Below are 22,542 nucleotides of genomic sequence, written 5' to 3'. Positions count from 1 at the left end.
TTCCCTCTGGGACCTGGCTGGTAGGAGTTCGGATTTTTCTCAATTACCAGAAAGATTCTGTTACAAAGAACAAGGTCAGGCCCAAGTGGAGTTTTCTATCAGTTTTTTAATTGTTCTACTCCTATGTTTTTTTTTCTTCAGCGGTAAAATGGAACCTGTGTAAAGTCCTCAATGGCATGAGACTAACACCCATATGCTAAAGGAGGTGAGATGTTACTGAAGCTCTTACGCCAGTGTCAGCTCAGTCAACATCACTCACTGTCCTAGCCAATTTGACCAGTTTTCCTGTCAAACGGCTCATGCTGTGGGCCTTAGGTTCAGCCTATTGTTGAGACACCATTGAATCGAAATAAAAACATGTAATTTGCTTTCATGAACATTTTATCATGCCAAAGAAAATATACTAGGTATTGTGCTCTGCTTTAAACAAACCCAATATATGAACGGATTGACAAAGTAGTGGCAGGTTATTAGCAAAAAGTTTCAACATAATTAGTAACAACAAGCTTTTCTGGTGCAGTTTTAAACAATTAGTTTAATCAGTTCACACCTGCCTCGCTGTCACATACATAATGTCTATTTCCTTGAAACATCTTCCAGTCAAATGTATTACAACCAATAGGAACAAGAACAAAATCGATGTTCTTATCGTTTTCAATTCAGCTTCTGACAAAAAAATACTGAAGTCATTGGGGCAATTCTTGCCCTACAGTATGGGTAGAGTTGTGTTAGATACAAAGTGAGACAATAGGAAACATTTTTAAATGAACAACAAGCTTTCACAGAGACTGTCTCTATCACATTGTTATTACAACATAGATGAGCTGAAACTTCATTTGTATAGATTTAGAGGAAAGAAGACCCTAAAGAGACAACAAGCATATAGAGGTAGTTGAATAGCAATATGGGAAGAAAAAAAAGAAGCATTATATTTATTCCCCGTTTGGGTCATTACAATGCAAGAGTAAATGGCTGCTTAACAAACAATGGGAATTACAAACACAAAGACACATTTGCCACTGTTTAAATGGCTTGCTTGATATTTTAATCCTGGCATTACCAAGAACTGCATAAAATGATGGAACTAGTTTATCTAAGGTAAAGCCTATGAAGCCACACTGAACTATTTGCTCTCCTTTGATTTTGTTGTTGTTTATTATCATTGCTTTGACTATAGATAAATGTCAAGCAACTTTTAAAATGAAGCATAAGCTACAGTGTTGCTTTGTAAACTTGTTAATCACATTTGCTGCGACAAGGTTTTAAACGGCTACACAATCACGAAGCAAAAGCTTTAAAATGACACCAGGAACAGAGATTACAGGCACTTCTCTCTCAAGGTTAACTTAGCGCATTTGAAAACACCCATTTGTAAGGGGAAATGTCTTCATTTCACCTCTGGTTGTGCATAATCCAGATTATTAAATAGTTGAACAGTGGGAGCTATCATTCTAAGAGGAACCAAATGCATACATTTGACTTGGCTCCTTTTCCTTCTTTCTTGCACTCAGAAAAGGCCACAAATTGCAGGCCATGCAGCCGGCTGCTTCTCAGAACTGTCTTCGATCAAATCAAAACCTCATTCCTCATGCCCAAGAATGGGCTGAAAATCTGTCCTTTTCTCTTATTTGGGATGCCTTCTATTTGCATCTCGATTGCACATCTCTGCTATGATTCTGCTTTGGGAAACAGAAATGGATGCAAAGTCAACATGTTAGGAACTCAAGGAACGAGTCCCTGAATAACACTCCCATCTTGGAAAAGGAGTTGGTGAAGGGAAACATAGTCCCCAACGGGTTCCAGTCCATCAACAGTATGTGATCTATTGGCAGTGAGAGACCTCTGGGTGCTGTGAACCAGCCTCAGAGCTCCACCGCTGCAACACCCAGTCACAGGGGACTATCTGAACCCAGTCCAGCTCCACAAGCAGAACTGGAAGCGCCACACGCGCGGTGATTTGGCTAGCCCCAGAGTGCTACGCAGCAGTGGGCTAGGTGCAGTCGTCCTTCAGAAAAGGCGAATTGTTGACATAGTCAGTTCTCTACCCCGCTACAGAAGGGGCAAGCACTCTTTTCTCCAAGTTATCTACAGAAAATTAGCTTTTATCATTTTTCATTTTCTACATTTTGCTGGTTATTAGCTAGCAGCAATAATAGTACAGTACAAAGCAGAAAGGCATAATGTCTGCTTGGTACCTAATATATATATACACAAGTACACACACACACAAACACACACACACACATATATATGCACATCTATATACACCTATATACATCTTTATACACACACACACACACACACACACACACACACACACAGGGAAAATAACCTACTAGGAAAAGACTAGGTGAATCACAATAAACTAGCTGAATAAATGGCACTGACTACCAAGGGGGAAGTCTTGTCCTTCTGGCCTAGATTTAATTTTATGTTTTTACTGTGTATGCTCTTTATTCTTAAGCTTTGCAGCAAAATCAATTCACAAGCAGCAAAATAGTCATGTCCAATTGATTACCCCATTCAAGTACATATCAAAGAAAGTCAAGGCTTAGCTTTGCACCTTGCCTCCCACCACTACTGAAACAAAAGCTTGCTATAAAACAATCCAAATGTGTACCAAGGGTACTGGGAAGCAAGTGCATGTCGGCCTAGCCAAGATCTATTGCTACAGTTAGTCCTCACTCATCAATGTGAAATATCCTATGATGTGGAAGTTTATACATTTTGGAGAGCAAGAAGTGATGAGTTGGTTATTCTATGGAGTTAGAATTTAAGGATTCCATTTTACCAGAAATTCTAGACCTCCAAACAACACTACTTTTTAGTCCTCTTGAAAGAGGGAAAATTTGCTGGCATGGGATTTCCCCCTTATTTCTAACCCTCACTTGTTTTCCAGTCTTTTCACTTTCCCAAACAGACTTGACCCCCAAAAGAATTACATGTAAATCATCAAGTTATGGTCTGAAAATCAGGGGTGTGAATTCCCTCAACCAATTGTAAAGGGGTTGGAAATGGGTATTGTATGTAAAGGCAGGGTTTTATGGAAATGTAGCCCCTGATGATATTCTGTAACTATGAATAATCTAATCATAGCAGTTACTTGTTGAATGACTCCTATGTGCTAGGCACTATGCTAAGTGATGTATGTATATTATCTCACTTAATGTTGTATTAATAACAACCCTACATGCAGTATTCGTCATCACCATTTGCTAGATGACAAACTGGTTCTCAGAAAAACTGAAATCACAAAAGTAACACATCTAGCATCAGAGACACTTATGACCCTCTGCTGCATTTATGCCAGATAATAGGAAACTATTGTCCTAGGACTGTATTCTGACCATCTGGTTGGGCACCAGGTGCGAACGGGAGCCTTTCATTTCCTCCTCCCTGAGCCTGGGAGAGTTTGCGTGGGCAGTAATCACTCCTATACTTCCATTTTTTACTGGCCCAGTTGGGCTCCAAACACCCAACCTGGGACCACAATGTTCTGACAACACAGTGTTCGTTAAGAAAGTGCAGAAGAGGTTATTTGGTTTCTGCTTACATGAATCTCTTTTCTGTTGCCTGGATCAACTCATTCTCCCTTTTGTGTTTCTGGCCACAGGTGGTAATGGAAGAAGTCAGGCTGATTACTTGCGGCAATAACCTCTCACGGGAGTGAGATGGGCTGCACATGAGTCAAGCATCACAGCTGTCCAGAGTCACATGGGGGATTACTTACGTGAAGGTAGGAATAACACAATTCATTTCTTCCCTGCCCTAATCTTTTCACTTGGTTGTTATAACACTCCTGTTTTCAGGTTGTCCTGGCACTAAAGAAACCAAACTGCACTAAGCAAGCTAAACAAGACCTCACTCTTACCCTCTTATCACTGTTCCTCCCCTGTGTTGAAATCTTTAGCCCATCACAACAAGGAGGGAAGATCATGTTTATATAAAATAATGGATTAACTGTCTGCTTCCTTTGAAAAGACTTAAAAAGCAAAAAGGTAGTTGGAGAGTTTTTTTTTAAAAGGGTTCTACATCTTTTTTTCCTGGTTTCTTTACACTTTTAATAATGAACCATCCTCATCAAGTGTTTCCACACATGCTAGCCAGGCCATGATCCTCACAACCCTGACTGACAAGAGGCGGGGTATGGAGGCTAACTGGGCATGGCTGTGACATGCCAGACTGAAAACCATCACCTCTGAAGAGTTACATATTCTCCTGCCTTCCCATTCTAACTGAATTGGGGAGAAATTAAGATATAATTAGATTGCTGAAATAAATGCATCGGGGAGATTGTAATAAAATATACTCCGCTAATTCATCTCTTGAGTCCAGAAAAATAATTCCTTCATCCTACCTCCATAGCAAATGGATTATTTTTATTGCACCCTGGCTTATTCCATAACCTATGCCGAATCCCATAAGTGTTTTCTACTGTTGCATTCAAATTGAAAGCAAAATAGCATCTGTAAAGATAGATGATCTTAGCATGATGCTGAACTTTAAGCATCCAATTGGATAGATACTGAAATGGTTCAAGAACTGGGGTCACATGTAGCACAAACCATTAAAGCAAAAACCACACATTTCTAGTATTGTTACTTCCCCCTAGGTACATGGTAAACCACAGCAATAAATAAAGCAGTATTTTTCAGTAATGCACACTTAAATAGTTACAAACACACATGTAGGGGAAAAAAAGATATTGTGGTGCAAAAAATAAATTATTAAAACAGAAAGAACTATGAACATTATTTTACACAATGCTATATAAAATCTTAAAACATTTGGAATGAGATCTCAAAAGTCAGTAAGATAATGTAACAACATGATTAGGAACTGGGTATCACATTTCAACCACACAGTCATTCCTCTATGAAAGACAGAAAATTAAAGCAAAACCACTTTAAACTTTGAGAAAATTTTATGTCAAAATCAAAAAATTTTTTTTCTTCTGGGCTCTTAAACAACCTCTGCTGTGCATGTAGTTGTGCAGCATGTCAAGAAGCATCTTCAGGAAGAAAGTTGCAAACAGATCACATTTTTCTGGTCTTTTCACATAATTTCTCTCTGATCAATAGCAGGAGAGTGATTCTGTTTGATACTTCCTTCTAAGATGTTATTGCAATTAGATATATTTACAAGATGACTCCCCCGCAGTGGTGGGGGAGCGTGGGGGCTCCTTTTCAGCAATCCACTCACTAGTTCTGGTTTCGGGATATAAAGGCCAGGACTCGCCGAATACCATTCAGCCGATCCTTCAGGGACCTCATTGCTAGGAACGGGAGCTGAGCTCGGCTTTCCAGTGGAAGAACTGCTAACGTCCACCAGCACCAGGCCGGGCCATTCGGGTTGATCTGCAACAGAGAAATGGTATGGGTTCATCCTATTCCCACAGAAGCAATCCCAGTCTGCAGGCTTCCAAAGCTGCCAGGAAACAATCCAGGTGGAACTGCTTCTGTGTATGGCAGAGACTGCTAATTACACCCCATCCCCAATATCTATTTCCCTTTAGCTTAGCTGGGCATACAGCCACTGGGGCCGAGGCGGGGAAGCTACATTGCTCAGTCTCCCTTGCAGCCATAAGACAAAGTCCTGGCTAATGAGATGTAAGAGGCATTGATGCGTATAACTTCTGGGTCATTCTCTGGGAAAGGGGCATGTGCCCTCGCCTTCATCTTTTTCTCCCTTTCCCCTGGCCAGAGTGTGGACATAGTGATGATCATTTTCTTCACTCAGGAGGATGAGGGCAGCAGTTACAGGAGGGTAGAGCTTTGTCAGGAATGAGCCTGGGTGTCTGAAGATCTCACGGAATACGGCTGCCCTAGCTCCCCATCTCTATGACTTTTGCTCTCTATCTAGTTTACACTACAGTTATTTTTGGTAGTGGTTAAAGCAGACACATTGATACCTTAACAAATACCCCATACCTTCTAGCCAGTGTGAATTCATGAGCTGAACTAGCTACTGCAGTCAGCCCTCCATATCCACAGACTCAACCAACTACAGATTGAAATTGGTTGGCTGAATCTGCAGACGTGAAACCTGTAGATGCAGACGGCTGGTTGTACTCATTGCTCTGCATCACTTTATAGAAGGGGCCTCCTGGAACCAATCCCCCGTGGAGACTGAGAGATGACTATTGAGCCTCTTCCACCTCTTAGATTCTGTTTAGGCCCTTTGGCCTGGTATGCAAAGCATGTGAGCCTTCAGTTCTTATGGCTTCTTAGGCTTTGTGTGTCTCTTACCTCCCTTCCTTTCCCTGTTTCTGGCTGAAGGCAAGAGTCTACATATGCCAGGTCACTATATGGGCCACAGTTAGCTTCTCCCCAAAAACCAGAGCCAATGGTTCACAGTCCCAAAGGAAAACTTTGCAAAAATTCCAATTGCAAAACACAGTCACATGGAAATATATTCCACCCCAGGTTTCCTCAATAAAGAGCTTTCCCACCCCACAGAAATCCTGCACCCAAATTCTGTCAGCAGTGGCCCAGGCACACATTGTAGGCATTGATGACTTATTTTCTTGTTTGTTATTGTTTAGTTGCTCAGTCATGTCTGACTCTTTTGCAACCCCTCCAGGCTCCAGTGTCCATAGAATTTTCCAGGCAAGAATACTGGAGTGGGTTGCCATTTCCTTCACCAGTGATTCTTCCCCACACAGGGATCAAACTCATGTCTCCTGCGTTGCAGGTGGATTCTTTACCACTGAGCCACCAGGGAAACCCAACTTATTTCCTGCTAAGCCCCAAATGAGCTTCCTGCCCACATCCTTGGGAAGGTTGGCTTTAGGACTGCAGAGAACCACGTTCTGGTCAAACCATCTACACATGGGATTATTTGCCTCCAAATTGGTCACCTAATTTTCTCCCAACCCTTGCTTCCTCTTTGCTTCTCTATGTCTCTAGATTCATTTGGATTCTTTTTGTCCCTCGCTGCAGTCTGTAACATCTCCTCCCTCCTCTGATAAGTTCTGAATGTTAGATCGACATATCCTGAACTGTATTTCCCAAGATCATTAAGAAAGATACTTAAGCTGATGTTAATACATGTGGCAGTTTCTAAGAAACCCCCTCTGGAGCCTTAGAACATTCTTATTAATGGCACCACTGGGGCTTATAGAATTGAATTGCTCAAACTAGATGTGATTTTTTTTTTCTGCTGGTGCCGCCAAAGCAACATGTTAACAGTCCTCATAAGAAATGAAACAGAACCCAAGATTTCAGCTTTCTGTGTCACTGAGCCCTTATGAATCGCTCTGTGGCATCTGTGTTTTCTTTTATGGAAGATGCTGTCACCATTACTGATCTCTATCTTCTGCCTGACTGGGGGAGAATGCTTTCCAGAAGATGAAGGGGAATATTCAACTTGATCGTGAGCTTTCTCAGAGCTCTGTCATAATCATGAGTCACACTGGCCCAGAGCCAGGAGCCTGATCACTGGGAAGCATTTACTGCCCTTCTCCCTCCAACATTCATGATGCCTTTGAATAGGGGGAAGGAGCCACATTTGTGGTCTGGAGAAAACAAGACACTTCAGCCCATTAGGGAAGAGATTGGTGTTTTACAGCCTCAGAAGGCAAGAGGAAGAAGGAACTTTAGAGACCTCGTTGTCTACCTCCCTCATTTCAGAGATGGGGGGAAAGTTGACAAAAGGGAAAGGACTTGCTCAAGGTCACATAGCTAGATGTAAGGAGGATCAATCTTTTAGCATGGATGTCAGAACCTACATACTCTATTTAACTATTGTGACAGAGTCAACAATGAGTATAAGTCAAGAATCAAGGAAGTTATGGGGATGATATTGCAGAAGCTAGCTCAGAATGTGGAAAGGTGATGGTGTGAAAATATTAATATTTGACTACAACACCTCCAATCTTGTCCTAGAGAGACAGTATTCCCTGATTTACACTAGGCATGGAAAGCTTAAGGAAAATTAGCTACCGTCACTTTCCTGGGGAGCTTTTTTCTGATCTGTAGCTGGATCTCTCACATGGACCTATCCCTCCAGGAAATGGACTGATCTGTTAGAATCTAGTGAGCTCTTTTATAGTAGAGAAAAGGGTAGATTTAAGGATTGGGTCAGTTTTCTCAGGAAACTTGCTCATCCATAACAAGGACAATGATAAAGGTCTAGACCTCCAGGGCTAAGCTTCGAGGGAGCTGGGTATGGAAAGTTTCTGTGGTCCTGCAGCTGGAGCCTGAAAGGTGGCTGGCCCTGAGCAATGGGGAAGAGAGCAACCAGGAAGAGAGTTCTGAAGCCCCTGAGACATGGCAGCCTTTGGTCTCAGTTTCCCTAGATCCCCTTCTTTTAGGCCTGGCCTTTTGTGATTCCTGTCACCCTAACACATCACCACAGTGGGCATCTGGACTCCCATGACTTTTCTGTTGATGGTGCCTGTGTTCCCATCCTCTCACCTAACTAATCTCTCAAAACCTGTCTTTGATCCAAATTCCTACTGCTTTACTTTAGTTACCCCAAGTCTGACTTGGGGTCCTTTTGTTCTTAACCATGATGCCCATTGCCTAGCCAAATGAGACCAATTTGGATCCATCTTCCCCTCTACACTAAATCTGCTGGATGGAAAGCACACACCCATCTAATCACAAAACCCAGGCTCTCTTACCTGGTGGGAATGACTGATTACAAAAAGACATTCTCATATACCTGGGGGTCAGCATCCTTCTCTGGCATTGGGCCAAAATGACTGAGTATCCGGTTCTTCAGAGATGATTTGAGGGAATGGAACCATGATGACGCTTGCTCATAAACACAGCTATGTAATCCCATGAGCTCAGCACAATCCTCTCCTTGAACCTGAAAGTACCAAAGTAGAAGGAAGTGTTCTGTAGCTTCTCCATCACACCTAGAACCCGTTTTGACACGTGGCTCTTTGAGCATCCCTCCTGCCACCCTCTGGGAAGGCTCACCCTTCTGGTTGTCTGCTGTGTGATGTGTGAAAGGCTCTTCAGCTGGATGATGGACTGTGTGGAAATACTGCTGAGGGTGGTGGATTGGAGAAAGGTTCAGCTGGGTAAATGAGCTGAAACAGCCAGACATATAGAAAACTAGCGATGCAAACTGGCCTGAGTGGATGCGTGCTGTTCAGCTAGGTTGTGCTGGTTCACACCTCTCTCCTTTTCATTTTTACATCTGCTTTCCCATTGCTCCCTGGGAAGAGGGACATGAATGTGTCTGTGTCTCAGCATGTAACTCTATCTTCCAAGGCAAATACATTTATTCACTGAGCAAATGTTTATTACTCTTGTACTATGTAGTGAATATAAATATCAATGATTATGCGATAATTTACCCATTAATTCAGAAAACCCAGGATTAACTGGACATGTCCTCTTTCTCCCTTATGGAATGATGGATTATCGGGAAGGGCTCTTGGCCACGTTGCATGTTTAAAAATAGAAATGTGCACGTGAATCTACAATTGTCTCAAAGGAAAAAGTTGTAAAAGATAAATAAATAAATCAAATATATATACACACACACACACACACACACACACACATGTAGATCGAGCTCCAGATCTTGGTATCCCTGTCAGAGACCCAATTCCAGTGTGAATGGGCTGCAGGGTTGATCTGGCTCGGAACCTTTCATGCACAGATACAACTCAGCAAGTAAGCAGGGGAAGGCTGGACACGGCTGTGCACTGCTGCTCCACAATTGAACTGCAACCCGGCAGCATTCAGTGTGGCTGCAGCAGATGGGGAAGAAATCCCCAGGCTCCCATCAGTGCCGAGAAATCCTCCTGCAATCATCTTGATCTGCCAAGCTACATGGAGAGCCTGGCTTCAGAATTCTTGGCACCGGCCACCCTCACCTTTTGGTCTTCAATGTATTCGATGTCAGCTGTGTTGTAACCATCCCGCTGGCCCTGATGGAGGACCTTGAAGCGCCTCTTGCCTATGCTGTCGACCACTGAGCGGCCATCAGCAAAGAACTGAACATTTCTGATCTCTAGGATGCAGCCATATTCTGCAAACCTGTTTAGAGGGAATGGAGTTATGAAAGTAAATTCTTGATAAGCTGTTTCCCTTACCCGCTATCCCCACTCCATCTCTATACCCCATGTTGTGTCTTGAGGGACTTCTGCCTTCTTGTCTGTCCCAGGGTCTATGGCTGCAATAACACCACAGGCAATGCTTGTGTGAAAACTGATCTTAATGTGTAACTGTTACCGTTTATTGTGCTGTACTCAGTACTTTATCAGAGAAGGCACTGGCCACCCACTCCAGTACTGTTGCCTGGGACATCCCATGGACGGAGGAGCCTGGTAGGCTACAGTCCATGGGGTAGCTAAGAGTCGGACATGACTTCACTTTCACTTTCATGCATTGGAGAAGGAAATGGCAACCCACTCCAGTGTTCTTGCCTGGAGAATCCCAGGGACGGGGGAGCCTGGTGGGCTGCCGTCTATGGGGTCGCACAGAGGAACACGACTGAAGCGACTTAGCAGCAGCAGCAGCAGCAGTGCTTTATGTGCATTATTAACTCCCCAGTCCTTCCAACAAACCAGAGAAGTAGGCACTATTATTGTACACATCCTACAGATAAGGAAACGGAGTCACAGAAAGGTTGAGTTATTTGCCTGAAGTCAAACTTCCTCCAAGGCTGGAGCCAGAATATGAACCCAGGCAGTTTAATTCCAGGGCTCATACTCTTATAAAACAAGTTTTAGAATATGTATCAGCCATTTAACAAAAGGTTGATCCTGGGGTGCCTTTAAATAGGCAGCCTCTTACATGATAAAACTAGGGGCCAGAGGGATCCTGATCCTTACAAACGCACCTGGAAGGGCCCCGAAGTAAAACCACAAATCCTTTCCACCCAACCTCCCTTGATGCACCTAACTCCTCGCTTACCCTTTGACAGGATCTCCAAGGCACATGCCAAACTGTCGTGTGCCTGTCTCAATGCATCTACGGATCATCAGACGGTAGCAAGGCTCAAAGATGTGCAGGGGACAAGGAACCGTGGGGTAGGCCATGGTGCACACGAAAATAGGCACGTTCTTATTTAAGCTGTCAGGAAGAGCAAATGACATGGATCTCACAGCATGGGAGCAGAACAGAGAAAGGCTGGTCGAATTTCACCATGTGGATCCCCCACAGGAAGACAAGGAGGCATAAAGTGTGGACAGCTGATAAAAAATAGTAAAATGCATCTGATGCTGTAGGCTGAGTCCCATTACCTGATGCACAGGTTAGCCTAAGGGCTATGATTAAAATGGATATTCTATACATTCTAATTTGGGTAATGAAGTTGTCTAGTACCTTAACATTGTCGTTGATAGTTATACCTCATATTTTTATTTCTTTCATACTCTCCACTCCAAACAATCTCTCCAGGTGTCTTGCTGGCAGTATGGGGAAGGGCACTGGTGGTAAAAGTGAACCCAGCTCTCCAGAGGGATGGTGGGAAAATCTCTGCAAGATCCCTGTGAGCATCTCCCATTTGCAAAGCTCCCAGAGGATGTGCATGGCAGGTCCAGCTGGGAGGAGGGAGCAGTAGAGAGGCAAAAGTAATATAGCCCAGTGATGCTCAAATGCTCCCGTGCATTTGAGTCACTGGAGGACCTTAAACACAGACAACCTGGCCACTGCACCTCGCCCTCCCAGAGACTCTGGTGCAGTGGCTCTGAAATCAAGACCTACGAGTCTGCCTCTCAATCTGTGCCCATGAAGATTCAGACACAGCCTGATGGAGAACCACCAACCAGGCCAGCTCCTCCCGATCACAGTTCTGTTTGTCCAGTAAATCCAAGGGACATCTGAACCTAAACCTGCCAACAAATATAAGATTGTCTGCCCAAATCTCAAAAGGATTAAATTTGATTCCCCTAAAGGAATATCCCCAGTAAATTCCAGTTTTTATTAATAAGACATTAAATGATACGTGAGGGTTCAGAAAGATTCAAGGTGAACTTAATATCAGAAAGAAAGATAAAGACTCCTGCAGTAGATCTAATATGTCAATGAGAAAAGAAGGACTGCACTTCTGGCTTCCCAGGGAAACATGTTAGTCAAAGGGAGAGGTGCAAACGAACTGGTTTCAGTTTAACAATGTTTTCTATGGGGTGGGCATAAACCCAGAACAGGCTCCTCGGGAACTTCATCCTCAGAACACTGTAAGAATTCCACTGGGAATGGGGAGATGAGTGGGCAGCAGTACGAGAGGCAGAAATTAGTGACTTCCCGCTGCTTTTTCTGCTACCTGAGGCAGAGAGTTTGGAGCCCTACTTCCATCTCACCCCTACTCGCTACCTCTCACAACACCTGTGATGGAAGAGGAATCATAATAACCAGAAGCATTCTTACCATTACTTTTATTAAGTGCTTATTCTGCACCAGCTCATTTGATCCTCATAATGAGTCCTTGAGGTAGGAACTACTATTATCCCCAAGTTACAGATGAGGAAACTGAGGCCCAAAGACATTAAGTGACTTGTCTAAGGTCATGAAGTCTACTCACTTTGTGGCAAAACTGTGTCACAAGCCCAGGTCTGACTGACATCAAAGTTCTTAACCTCATAGAACCTCCTTATGTATCTGAAGACTGTCTCCAGAATATAGCTGACCCTTGAACAACTCGGGGGTTACAGGGACTGACCCTCTGCACAGTTGAAAATCAGCATGTAACTTAGAGCCAGTTCTCTTTATCCATGCTTCCCTGGTGGCTCAGCTGGTAAAGAATCTGCCCACAATGCAGGAGACCTGGGTTCAATCCTTGGGTTGGGAAGATCCCCTGGAGAAGGGAACAGCTACCCACTCCGGTATGCTGGCCTGGAGAATTCCACGGACTGTATAGTCCATGGGGTCAGAAAGAGTTGGACACAACTGAGTGGCTTTCACTTTCATTGATCTTTATCCACGGTTCAGCATCCATGGATCTGACCAACCACACATTGGATCATGCAGTACTGCAGTATTTACTACTGAAAAAAATCCACATATAAGTAGAACTGCATGATTCAAATCCATGTTGTTTAAGGGTCAACTATACTTCATTCAGTTCCCCTGATAACGTATTCCAATCTAATCCTGCCCATGACACCCAGCTACTAGTGCCAATAACCTGGTCAGTGGTTTGACTTAAGTTTCTTCAGTGGTGAGCTGGTAAATGAACAATCAGCTTTCTAGGGGTGGGGAGGGGAAGTCCTTGTTACTGCATTTGCCAATTTTCACGGTGTCAACACTCTCACTGTGGCCAATTTCAAGCTATCAGCATGGTATCATTAAATGGGGAAGATATGTGCACTTTCAGTTCTATGAGCTGGCGTGAATGAAACTGAAAACAGCAGTGTGCATACTTAGAAAGTTCTTCCATTTCCTCTTCATAAAGCCTCCTTCGTTCCTTGAGTTCTTCTGGAAGGAATTTAGCTATTAGCTCTTCCATTATGACGTTTTTGCTGTACTTTCTTGATGCCAAGCACTACATGGGGAACAAGGCAGTTAGATATTATGCAGTCATCAGAGAAATACAAAGCACTGCTGATGTAATCAGTAGAACATTTCAGTGACCAACATACTGGAGTAACATGGATAGACACATTGGCAGCTCATATGATCATAATGTATATAATCTCTGGAGGTTAGAGTTTACCTTAAAAAAAACACATGCAATGAATTACTTTTATAATTAGAACAAATATTTTAACAAGGAAAAACACCTGCATTGAAGTTTTAAAAATGCCATAGCCTTCCTAAAACACTGAAATTGATTATGATCATGTTTCTTGTCAATTAAGGGAGACAATCCTTTCCTTTCCTTTTTTCTGATTATTGTGTTTATAAGCTCCCAGAATGTTCTCCACTTGAGATATGCTGCAAGTCCGTGGTCAAATGGTTCAGGGAACTAAAAAGCAATTTTAAAATCATTCATCCTTTCCTGCCCTGCCACACTCTCAGTGCTTGGCTTCTGGATATTTTGAGTCTATATATTATAACTATTTTTCTCCTCTAACTTAAGTATTTTTAAAATAAACTAAATACTGGTGATTTCATTTCCCATTTTTTTTTTTATTATAACATCTAGATATCATTAAATTCACGTTATAAACCCTGATTTCAGAACCTAACTCAGGCTCAACTGTCACTATTACTCTTATCCCAAACACCCCTAGTCTATGCATATCCAAGGAGCTGTAAGGAGTGGGTGTTAACAGCATGAACCAGACAATGGGGATGACAACATCTGCAGAGAATTGCTGGTTATGGAAACTACCCACACAGACCCAGCAGGGGGAGCTCCTGAGTATAACACTGCAGGCTTCAGACATTTTCCCCTTTGCCAACGTCTGTCTATTCCGCAGTGAACATGATCGGAATAAGATATTTCTCTCTCTGGAAAATGGTGCAAGTATGACCCCAGGTGAATACCCAGAGACAGGTGGAAATAACTTCTAGCCCCTAAGTCCAGGATCCCACAGCCTCTGCTTCCAGGATGCCTTCTTAGCCACTGGCATTGCCTGGCTGAAGGAAAATCAAAGGCTTGCCCAGTCTTTGGGAGAAAGCAATGGCTCAGAAGGTAGCCTATCCAAAAAGGAGGTGACATCTCTGCTGATGCTAAAACAAAAACCCAGGAAAGGCACATATTAAAATGTCAACAGTATATTTTCCTTCTTTCTGCTGTTCTGAATGTTGTAATGTTCCCACAACACGAATGCATTATTTAAGTATAACAGCCATGGGCTTCTCACCTACAATCAGTACAGCAATCCCCCCTCTTTACCCAGGCCAGACATGACACTGACCCTCCCCCCATCCCAACACACACCCTCAGGGCTATCCTGGGTGATTATCTCACTTCCTTCCCTTAGTCTAAATGGTGGGGTGCTGGGAAAGCTCAACATGTGACGTCTCTGGATCTACATTCACCAAGAGAGAGTCTTGCATCATCTCCAGCTTCTCCTCAGGGATGACAGGGGTCAAGGAACATGAATACTAATTGTAAAATGTGGCAAACAAGTCCCTGGCAGGGGGAGAGGGGTGACAAGACGGATTCCCAGATCTTCTTGTGCTATAGAAAATTACAGCAAATCCACTTGAAAAGCAAAGGTGGCTGTTTGTGTGATTCATTTTAGAGGACCTGGAAGCCCCAGAGATTTTCAAGCATACAAATACCTGCTAATAATAAAGGAGGCAGCTGAGGAGAGGGACAAAGACCACAATGAAGGGCTGTGAGGTTTTCCTGGGGACCTGGGGGTGATCTCTTCAAACTATGGAATAAACACTGATGATAAAGGAACACTGGAGCTCATAGATGAATGAGCCAAGGCCAGTGAATCAGGGGCCATGATGGGATTAGAACCAAGATCCATGTTTATCATCAATTTGATCTGTGTTTATCACCACTTTGATTCATGTTTATTATCATTTTGATGTTTTTGTTTCCAACACAGATTGATCTCACTGCTAGCAGTTCATAAAAAGCTAGCTGTTGCCTCATTTCTCTGGAGGACTTTGTGGAGAGAGGAGGGGTGGCTCTAAGACAGGAGAAATTGATGGTCTGAAGGGGTGTTTTGCTCTAGCACAGTGCAGTGGCTTGGGATCCAATAGGATACTGTCTTCATGCCCAATTCCAAATAAACTAACCCGATCAAGAAAGAAACAACGTTTTACCTGGGAAAGACCGTCTTTGCACAGTGGACACTTCGCATTGTGATCTAGACATCTTTCAAGGCATTTTAAGCAAAAGGTGTGCCCACAGGGTGTTGTGACTGGTTCGTAGAATAATCTGAAATTTAGGAATCAAAATGGAAGAAAATTGCAATCAAACCAAACATAAAAGACAGAGCTATTGAATGTTAAGGTTTTTACAGTATTATTTGAGAAAGTCTATGCGTGGGAGTAAGAGGGGGGTTCTTTTTCCTTTTTAAAAAACAATCCCTTACACTTTAGAAAACCATTTGCTTTTTATTTCTGAGCTGGATTTAAATGCATCAAATAATGCATTTATTAAAATTTAGGACATAGCTAGATCATTTTATAACATTAGTTCTAGTCAGTCTCTTCCAGAGCATCCAGATTTTTTCCCTGTCAGGTCCCAGAAAAATGAAGATGAATGCCCAGAGTATCTGATTAGATTCCATTCTAAAATACTTAGCCAACCTGTTCACCTGGATATACGTAAACACATAGATAAAGAGACACAGAGATAAATACACACACTACCATATTTAAGCACTTCATATAATATTAAATGGGAAAGACTAGGTTTATTTGCTAACCTTGATTCCATTTTTCATCTAAACAATGTTTACAGTCTGAAGGATCTCCAAATTGCACCTGTAACAAACATACTGCCTTTTACATGGATGGACCGTTTACCCAGGGGCAGTAGAGTAAGATTATTACTATGCTTATTAATAGACAGACAGACACATACATAGATACATGTGTATACATACATATTCTCTAATTAGATCCTATTTTAATTGCTTTGCAGGAACTGGCTATTTTTTTCAAAGCAATCTGAGCCTCTTTTAAAAAGCTGTTCTGTACATTCAGAGATTCGTGGATTTATTTTGCTTAATGAAAATCTCACCTGCAGCAGGACCACTGGATGGAGGCAGCTGAAGATGATGCTTCAGAAGTGGAGCTCGCACTCTCCAAGAGGACAGAAAGAAGGGAAAGACGCCAGAACAGCTTATTTTGACCTCACTAGAGTGTTCAGTTGAGAGGAAGAGGCTGCAAGCTGCACAGCCCCCTCGTGTGGCCAGGAGGTGCACCAGCAGCCTGGCCACACAGCCAGGCGAGCAAAAGAATCAAAACATCAGAGCTGAAAAGTACTTGAGAAAACATCGAGCTCACCAGCCAGAATGAAACAGATCCAGAGTGAATGAAAGTCTTTCCAACTTCCCCTTCCAGCCGTATGCCCTTTCTATTAGAACAATAATTCTCAACCGTTGCTGTGTTTGAGAATCATGTGGATTGTTTTTTCTTTAAGTAGCTTTTTAGATATATTATTGACATGCAATAAATTGCACATACTTAAAGTGTACAATTTGATAAGTGTTGACACATGTACACACCTATGAAACCATCTCCAAGATCAAGATAATCAACATACTTGTCACCCCCAAATGTCTCCTTGTGTCCCTGGGCAAACCCTCCCTCTTGCTTCTCCCTAGACCACCCTCCCCCATCACCTGGGGAACTTTTAAAAACTATAGAGGCTGGACCTCACCTACAGAGATTCAGATCAGTTGGTCCAGGGTAAGAGCCAGGCATAAGGATTTTTAAAGCTCCCTGGGTGGTTTTAATGTGCAGCCAGAGTTGGGAGTCACTGAATTACACAATCCTACTAAACTCTGCATGGACAAATCTCCATTGGTCTCTAAACCTAATTATCAGAGTCCCCTGTGGAACTTTAAAAACACAGACATGGCAAAGTCTCACTTGATAAAGTTTGCAATTCAAGAGATTTGTTATTTTTAACAAGCCAAGAAAGGTCTGGACCTGGGAAGAAGTTTTTCATATATTTACTGTTTTCTACTTTTTAAATAGTATCAATGTGTTTAAAAAGTAGTTAATGTATCTAACTGAGTTAATAAATTTTAGTTACTAAATTGGGCAAAAAGTAAAATTAATTTTCAAAAACAGATCTTTAATGGAGGTCCTAACCAGTGTACTAAGGCAAGGGATAAAAAAAAAGTCTGAAAACTGAAAAGGAAAAAAAGCTGTTGTTATTCATAAATGGTATGATGATGAACTTAGAAAATCTAAAAGAATCTTAGAATGATTATTAAAATTAATAGGAATTGAGATAATTAGCAAGAATGCTAGACAAATACACATACACACAACTGTAGTTCTACATACCAACAAGAAGCATGAGAGAATAGATTTTTTTAAAGATGACATTTACAATTGCTTTTGAAAATCAAGTGCCCATGAGTGAAGTCAGACAAAGACAAATATGGTATCGCTTAAATGTGGAATCTAAAAAAAAAGTAGAAATGAACTTATTCAAAAAACAGAAATAGAGTCACAGACATAGAGAACAAAATTATGGTTACCAGGGGGTAAGGTGGGGAGGGAGATTCGGATTGACATATACATACTACTATATACAAAATTGATAACTAATAAGGACCTACTGCAGAGAACGCGATGGCAGCCCACTCCAGTACTCTTGCCTGGAAAATCCCATGGACGGAGGAGCCTGGTAGGCTGCAGTCCATGGGGTCGCTAAGAGTCGGACACGACTGAGTGACTTCACTTTCCCTTTTCACTTTCATGCCTTGGAGAAGGAAATGGCAACCCACCCCAGTGTTCTTGCCTGGAGAATCCCGGGGACAGGGGAGCCTGGTGGGCTGCTGTCTATGGGGTCACACAGAGTCGGACCTGACTGAAGTGACGCAGCAGCAGCAGCAGCAAGGACCTACCGGGGGCTTCCCAGGTGGCACTAGTGGTAAAGAACCCACTTGCCAATGCAGAAGATGCAGGAGACATGAGTTCTATCCCTGGGTCACAAGATTCCCTGGAGGAGTGGCAACCCACTCCAGTATTTTTGCCTGGAGAATCCCACGGACAGAGGAGCCTGGCAGGCTACAGTCCAGAGGGTCACAAAGAGTCGGACCACGACTGAAGTGACACAGCACACAGTGTTCAAGGACCTACTGTATAGCAGAGGGAACTCTACTTAATACTCTAGAATGGCCTATATGGGAAAAGAATTTTTAAAAGAGTGGATATATGTATACGTATAACTGATCCACTTTGCTGTTGAAATTAACATAACATTGTAAATCAATTATGCTCCAATAAAAATCTTTTCAAAAAGACAACCAAAAAATGAAAAAGAAAATCAAGTGCCCAGGAATAAATCTAACAGAAGTTCATGAGATCTCTATTGTAAGAAACTGCAAACATTTCATTGAAAGTAAAAGAAGACCTAACTAAGTCCCAATGAAAGACCCCAATGGGTTATTTCACTTGTTTGTTTTTGTGGAACTTGGCAAGTTGATTTCTAAACTTCATAAGGCAAGGCAAAGTGCCAAGAAGAGCCAAGACACTTTTGAAGAGCAGCAACGTGGGAGAACTTGCTCTACCAGACATGAGAATTTATTATAAAACAGTACTGATTGAAAAGCAGTAAGACTAGCACAGGAACAAACAGATCTGTAGAATAGAATACAAAACCCAGAAATAGATTCAGACCCAGATTCTTGATTTTTAAAACTGTGGCACTTCAAAACAGAGAGAAGATTTTCCACACATAAATAGAATCCTCAATAAGTGCTATTTGGGATAGTTGGCTATCCGTAGGGGGCAAAGAAGTTGGACTGATTCTCATACCATACACAAAAAGCAACACCATGTGGGTTGTAAAAATGAATGTGAAAGACAAAGAGTAAAGCTCTTAGAATACAAGATAGAATATCTGTATGACCTCAAGGGGAAAAAAAGATTTCCTAAACAACACACACACACACACAAATGCTAACTGTAAATGAAAAGATTGATCATTGTTACCATATTAAATTTAAGAACTTGTTAGTGTATTGAAAGATGCCATTAAGAGACCTTTCATGTTGAAAAATGTCTTTATTTAATAAGCCTCATAGAATGGCTTTCTTCCTTAAACTATATGCATGTACAACTTCGATAAAAATTGAAAAACCAAATTAAAAACTAAAGGCCATTAACAGGAAAAAAAAAAAAAAAGAAAGGTGCCATTAAGAGAGCAAAAAGGCAAGTCACAGAGTGGGAGAAGATATTTGCAACAAGGTGACTAATGAAGGATTTACATTTAGAACATACGTAGAGCTCCTACAAGTCAGTAAGAAAAAGAGAGATAACCCACTGAAAATGGGGAGAGTTATATATACACTTCCTTGGTGGCTCAGACAGTAAAGAATGCGGCAACGGCTGCAATGCAGGAGATCTGGGTTCGATTCCTGGTTGGGAAGATTCCCTGGAGAAGGGAATCTTCTACCCACTCCAGTATATTCTTGCCTGGAGAATTCCACGGACAGAGGAGCTCAGCAGGCTGCAGTCCATGGGTTCACAAAGAGTCAGACATGACTGAGCAAGTAACACACACATATATACACTAGTAGACATAAAAACTGTTCATAGTAGCATTGTCTGTAATAGCCCTAAACTACAAACAACCCAAATATCCATCTAGAATATAACTGATTTTGTTAAATTCATACAATGGCACACTATACACTAGTGAAAATGAACAAATTTCACCAACGTGCAATAACATGGATAAATCTTCATCCCGAGGAAAAGAAGTTACAACAAAAGAATCCATTCTGGATAATTCAACTTACATTAAGTATTTTTAAACAGGAAAAAATGAAATTGCACTATTTAGAGATACACACAAGAGTGGTAAGACTTTTTTTTTTTTTTTTTTAAAGAAGAGATAAAATTCAAGATAGTGATTTTAGGGGCAGTGGCGGAGGGGGTGGTGATTTAGAAGTGACATATGGGCAGCTTCCGGAGTCCTGGTAATTAACGTTTTCTTTCTTGGGCTGAAAGGGATTGCATGAGTAGCCTCTTTACAGTATTTTATGAGAATCCATTCCTATTTTTATGTACTTTCCCAGTGTATCTATTTCACAATTTAAAGTATTTCTCAAGACTGTGACTTGCAGGCTGACTTTGTGAACCACTGCTGTGATCTAACTACTAGAAGCAGCCAAGACAGACGATCTCATTTCCTCAGTAATTTGAAACCTGTTAATCTGAATGCCTTTTATACATTATTCGATGACATTAATGATGAAGACTGATTGATGAACCTGTATCTGTAAAACTATTTTTTCCTGAGAATTTCAAAATTGGGCCTTTTGTTCACTGAAGAATGTAATCCACATACAAATAATAATGATATAGCTGGCCAGTTAATTGCAATAACTACTGACATTTAATGAGCAGATGAATGTAGCAGACACAAAAGGATACAGCAACTCTTACCAAGAGCTATGATTAAAATGCCCCTGATTCGAGTGGTCGCAAACAAGAATGCTGCCACAGATGCTACATAATTATTGCTCTGAAATAATTCAAGGTTCAGATGCTTAGAATGTATCATCTTTCAATACTCAACCCACTTCTATTCAGGCTGACTGAGTAAAGAGACTGGGAACAGATGGAATGCATTTCTCTTGCTATCAGGAATGTGTGCATTGCTGTTTTTCATATCAATTAGCTTTATATAGTCATAGGCAGTAGTTAATTGGATTAGCTCTATTTTACTATGGAGGAAATTGGCTCAGGCAAGTTAAATAACTTGCCCAAGGCCACACAGCTAGCTAGTAAATAGCAGCACTTGGGATGTGAAGTCACATGTGATTCTCAAGCCCATCTTCCTTCTCCACTAGATGACACAGAGACGACTGTGTGTGAATCTAGATCTTGGAACAAACACCATCCATGTACATGTAGATACACACTCACACACAAACACACCCTTTTCTCCTTCTCTGTCTCTCTCCCTTCCCTTCCCCACCACCAGAGAGAGCGAGAGAGAAACTCTATATAGACATAGAGTTAGAAATATATACTCAAATTCCTCTCCCTTTTATTTATCACTTTAGAATGATTTCAGAAAAGACTTCAGGGAGGGATTTATAAATCAGTGTAGGGCCAGATTTTCTCACAAGAAAGCATTTTACATTGTCAGGGTGATGGAGTAAACAATAGTAATAATAAATGCTTTCAGTTAGATGTCAGCCCGGATAAAATGTTTGGCTTGTCTGGAAATAGCTATCTTTTCCCACCAGTTACATCCTTGTATTGTGCTCTTGTGTGGCTATCAAATGAGAGCAAAGGGGGAACAAGGAGGAGGGAAGGGGTGGAGGGAGGGAGAGAGAGAGAGAGCAGTGAACTGACTCCATAACACCCAGCTACTTGAGCAGCTCAAACTAGGTTAAATATAAAGCTTTTCATTTCAATGGACAAAGGGGCCACTGGGCCATTAGGTAACTGGTTCAAATATCCAGCATTCCTGCTCCACAGCAGGCCCAGAGGTGACCCCAGGGCAAGGGTATCCGGAGCAGGTAAATCTCAAGGGAGGATTGGCAGTCATTAAAGACGGAGGAGGAGAGTTCTGAGGTGTTGGAATCAGAGAGCAACTTCCCCCAGCAGATCTTGTTCCGTCCAGCAAGGGGGACTCGGAGACTGGGAAGTTTCTCTTTAGCTCACCCTTCAACGGTTGTTCCATTCACTCTTTCCACCATTTTCCCCTGAGGAATTTATAAGCAACTCCTGATTTTCTCTCTAGACTCACAACAGATCAATTCCTACTCTAACTCGTCTTCAACCAAGACAGCACCACGGCATTGGATTTTATTCTTGAAACCTGCACAGGAGGTACACATGTGTAGTTTCATGACCTGGCAGATTGCTTGAAAATATGTCTCACCATAAACTCTCTCCACCAAAGAGACAGGACAGTCATGACAGAACCTAAGAATAATTCTAATCATGATTAGAAAAATAAAAACACTACAGGAAACAGGAACTTTTTCAAGACTGCAATAATTCAAACTAAAGCATGTAT

The 22,542-nt window shown here is 41.9% G+C and overlaps 1 protein-coding gene across 5 annotated transcripts in view; it reads right to left on the bottom strand.

The window, feature by feature from the left end:
* Positions 1-517: 517 nt before the first annotated feature.
* The window catches only part of LONRF3 (LON peptidase N-terminal domain and ring finger 3), a 39,284-nt gene continuing 17,259 nt past the window's right edge, over positions 518-22,542 (bottom strand). For 2 of the 5 annotated variants that reach the window (XM_061408429.1, XM_061408430.1), the window contains 7 exons: positions 15,639-15,753; positions 13,328-13,449; positions 11,318-11,509; positions 10,881-11,039; positions 9,839-10,001; positions 8,668-8,817; positions 518-5,357 (listed from right to left, as the gene is read on the bottom strand). In XM_061408429.1, the coding sequence (XP_061264413.1) occupies positions 5,202-5,357; positions 8,668-8,817; positions 9,839-10,001; positions 10,881-11,039; positions 11,318-11,509; positions 13,328-13,449; positions 15,639-15,753 (1,057 nt within the window). In that variant the 3' untranslated portion in view covers positions 518-5,201. The other 3 variants (XM_061408431.1, XM_061408433.1, XM_061408432.1) reach the window with 2 other exon arrangements.

This window comes from Bos javanicus, chromosome X (genome assembly GCF_032452875.1).
Source record: "Bos javanicus breed banteng chromosome X, ARS-OSU_banteng_1.0, whole genome shotgun sequence".
NCBI classification, from domain to species: domain Eukaryota; kingdom Metazoa; phylum Chordata; class Mammalia; order Artiodactyla; family Bovidae; genus Bos; species Bos javanicus.
This window is presented reverse-complemented; position numbering and strand designations above follow the sequence as displayed.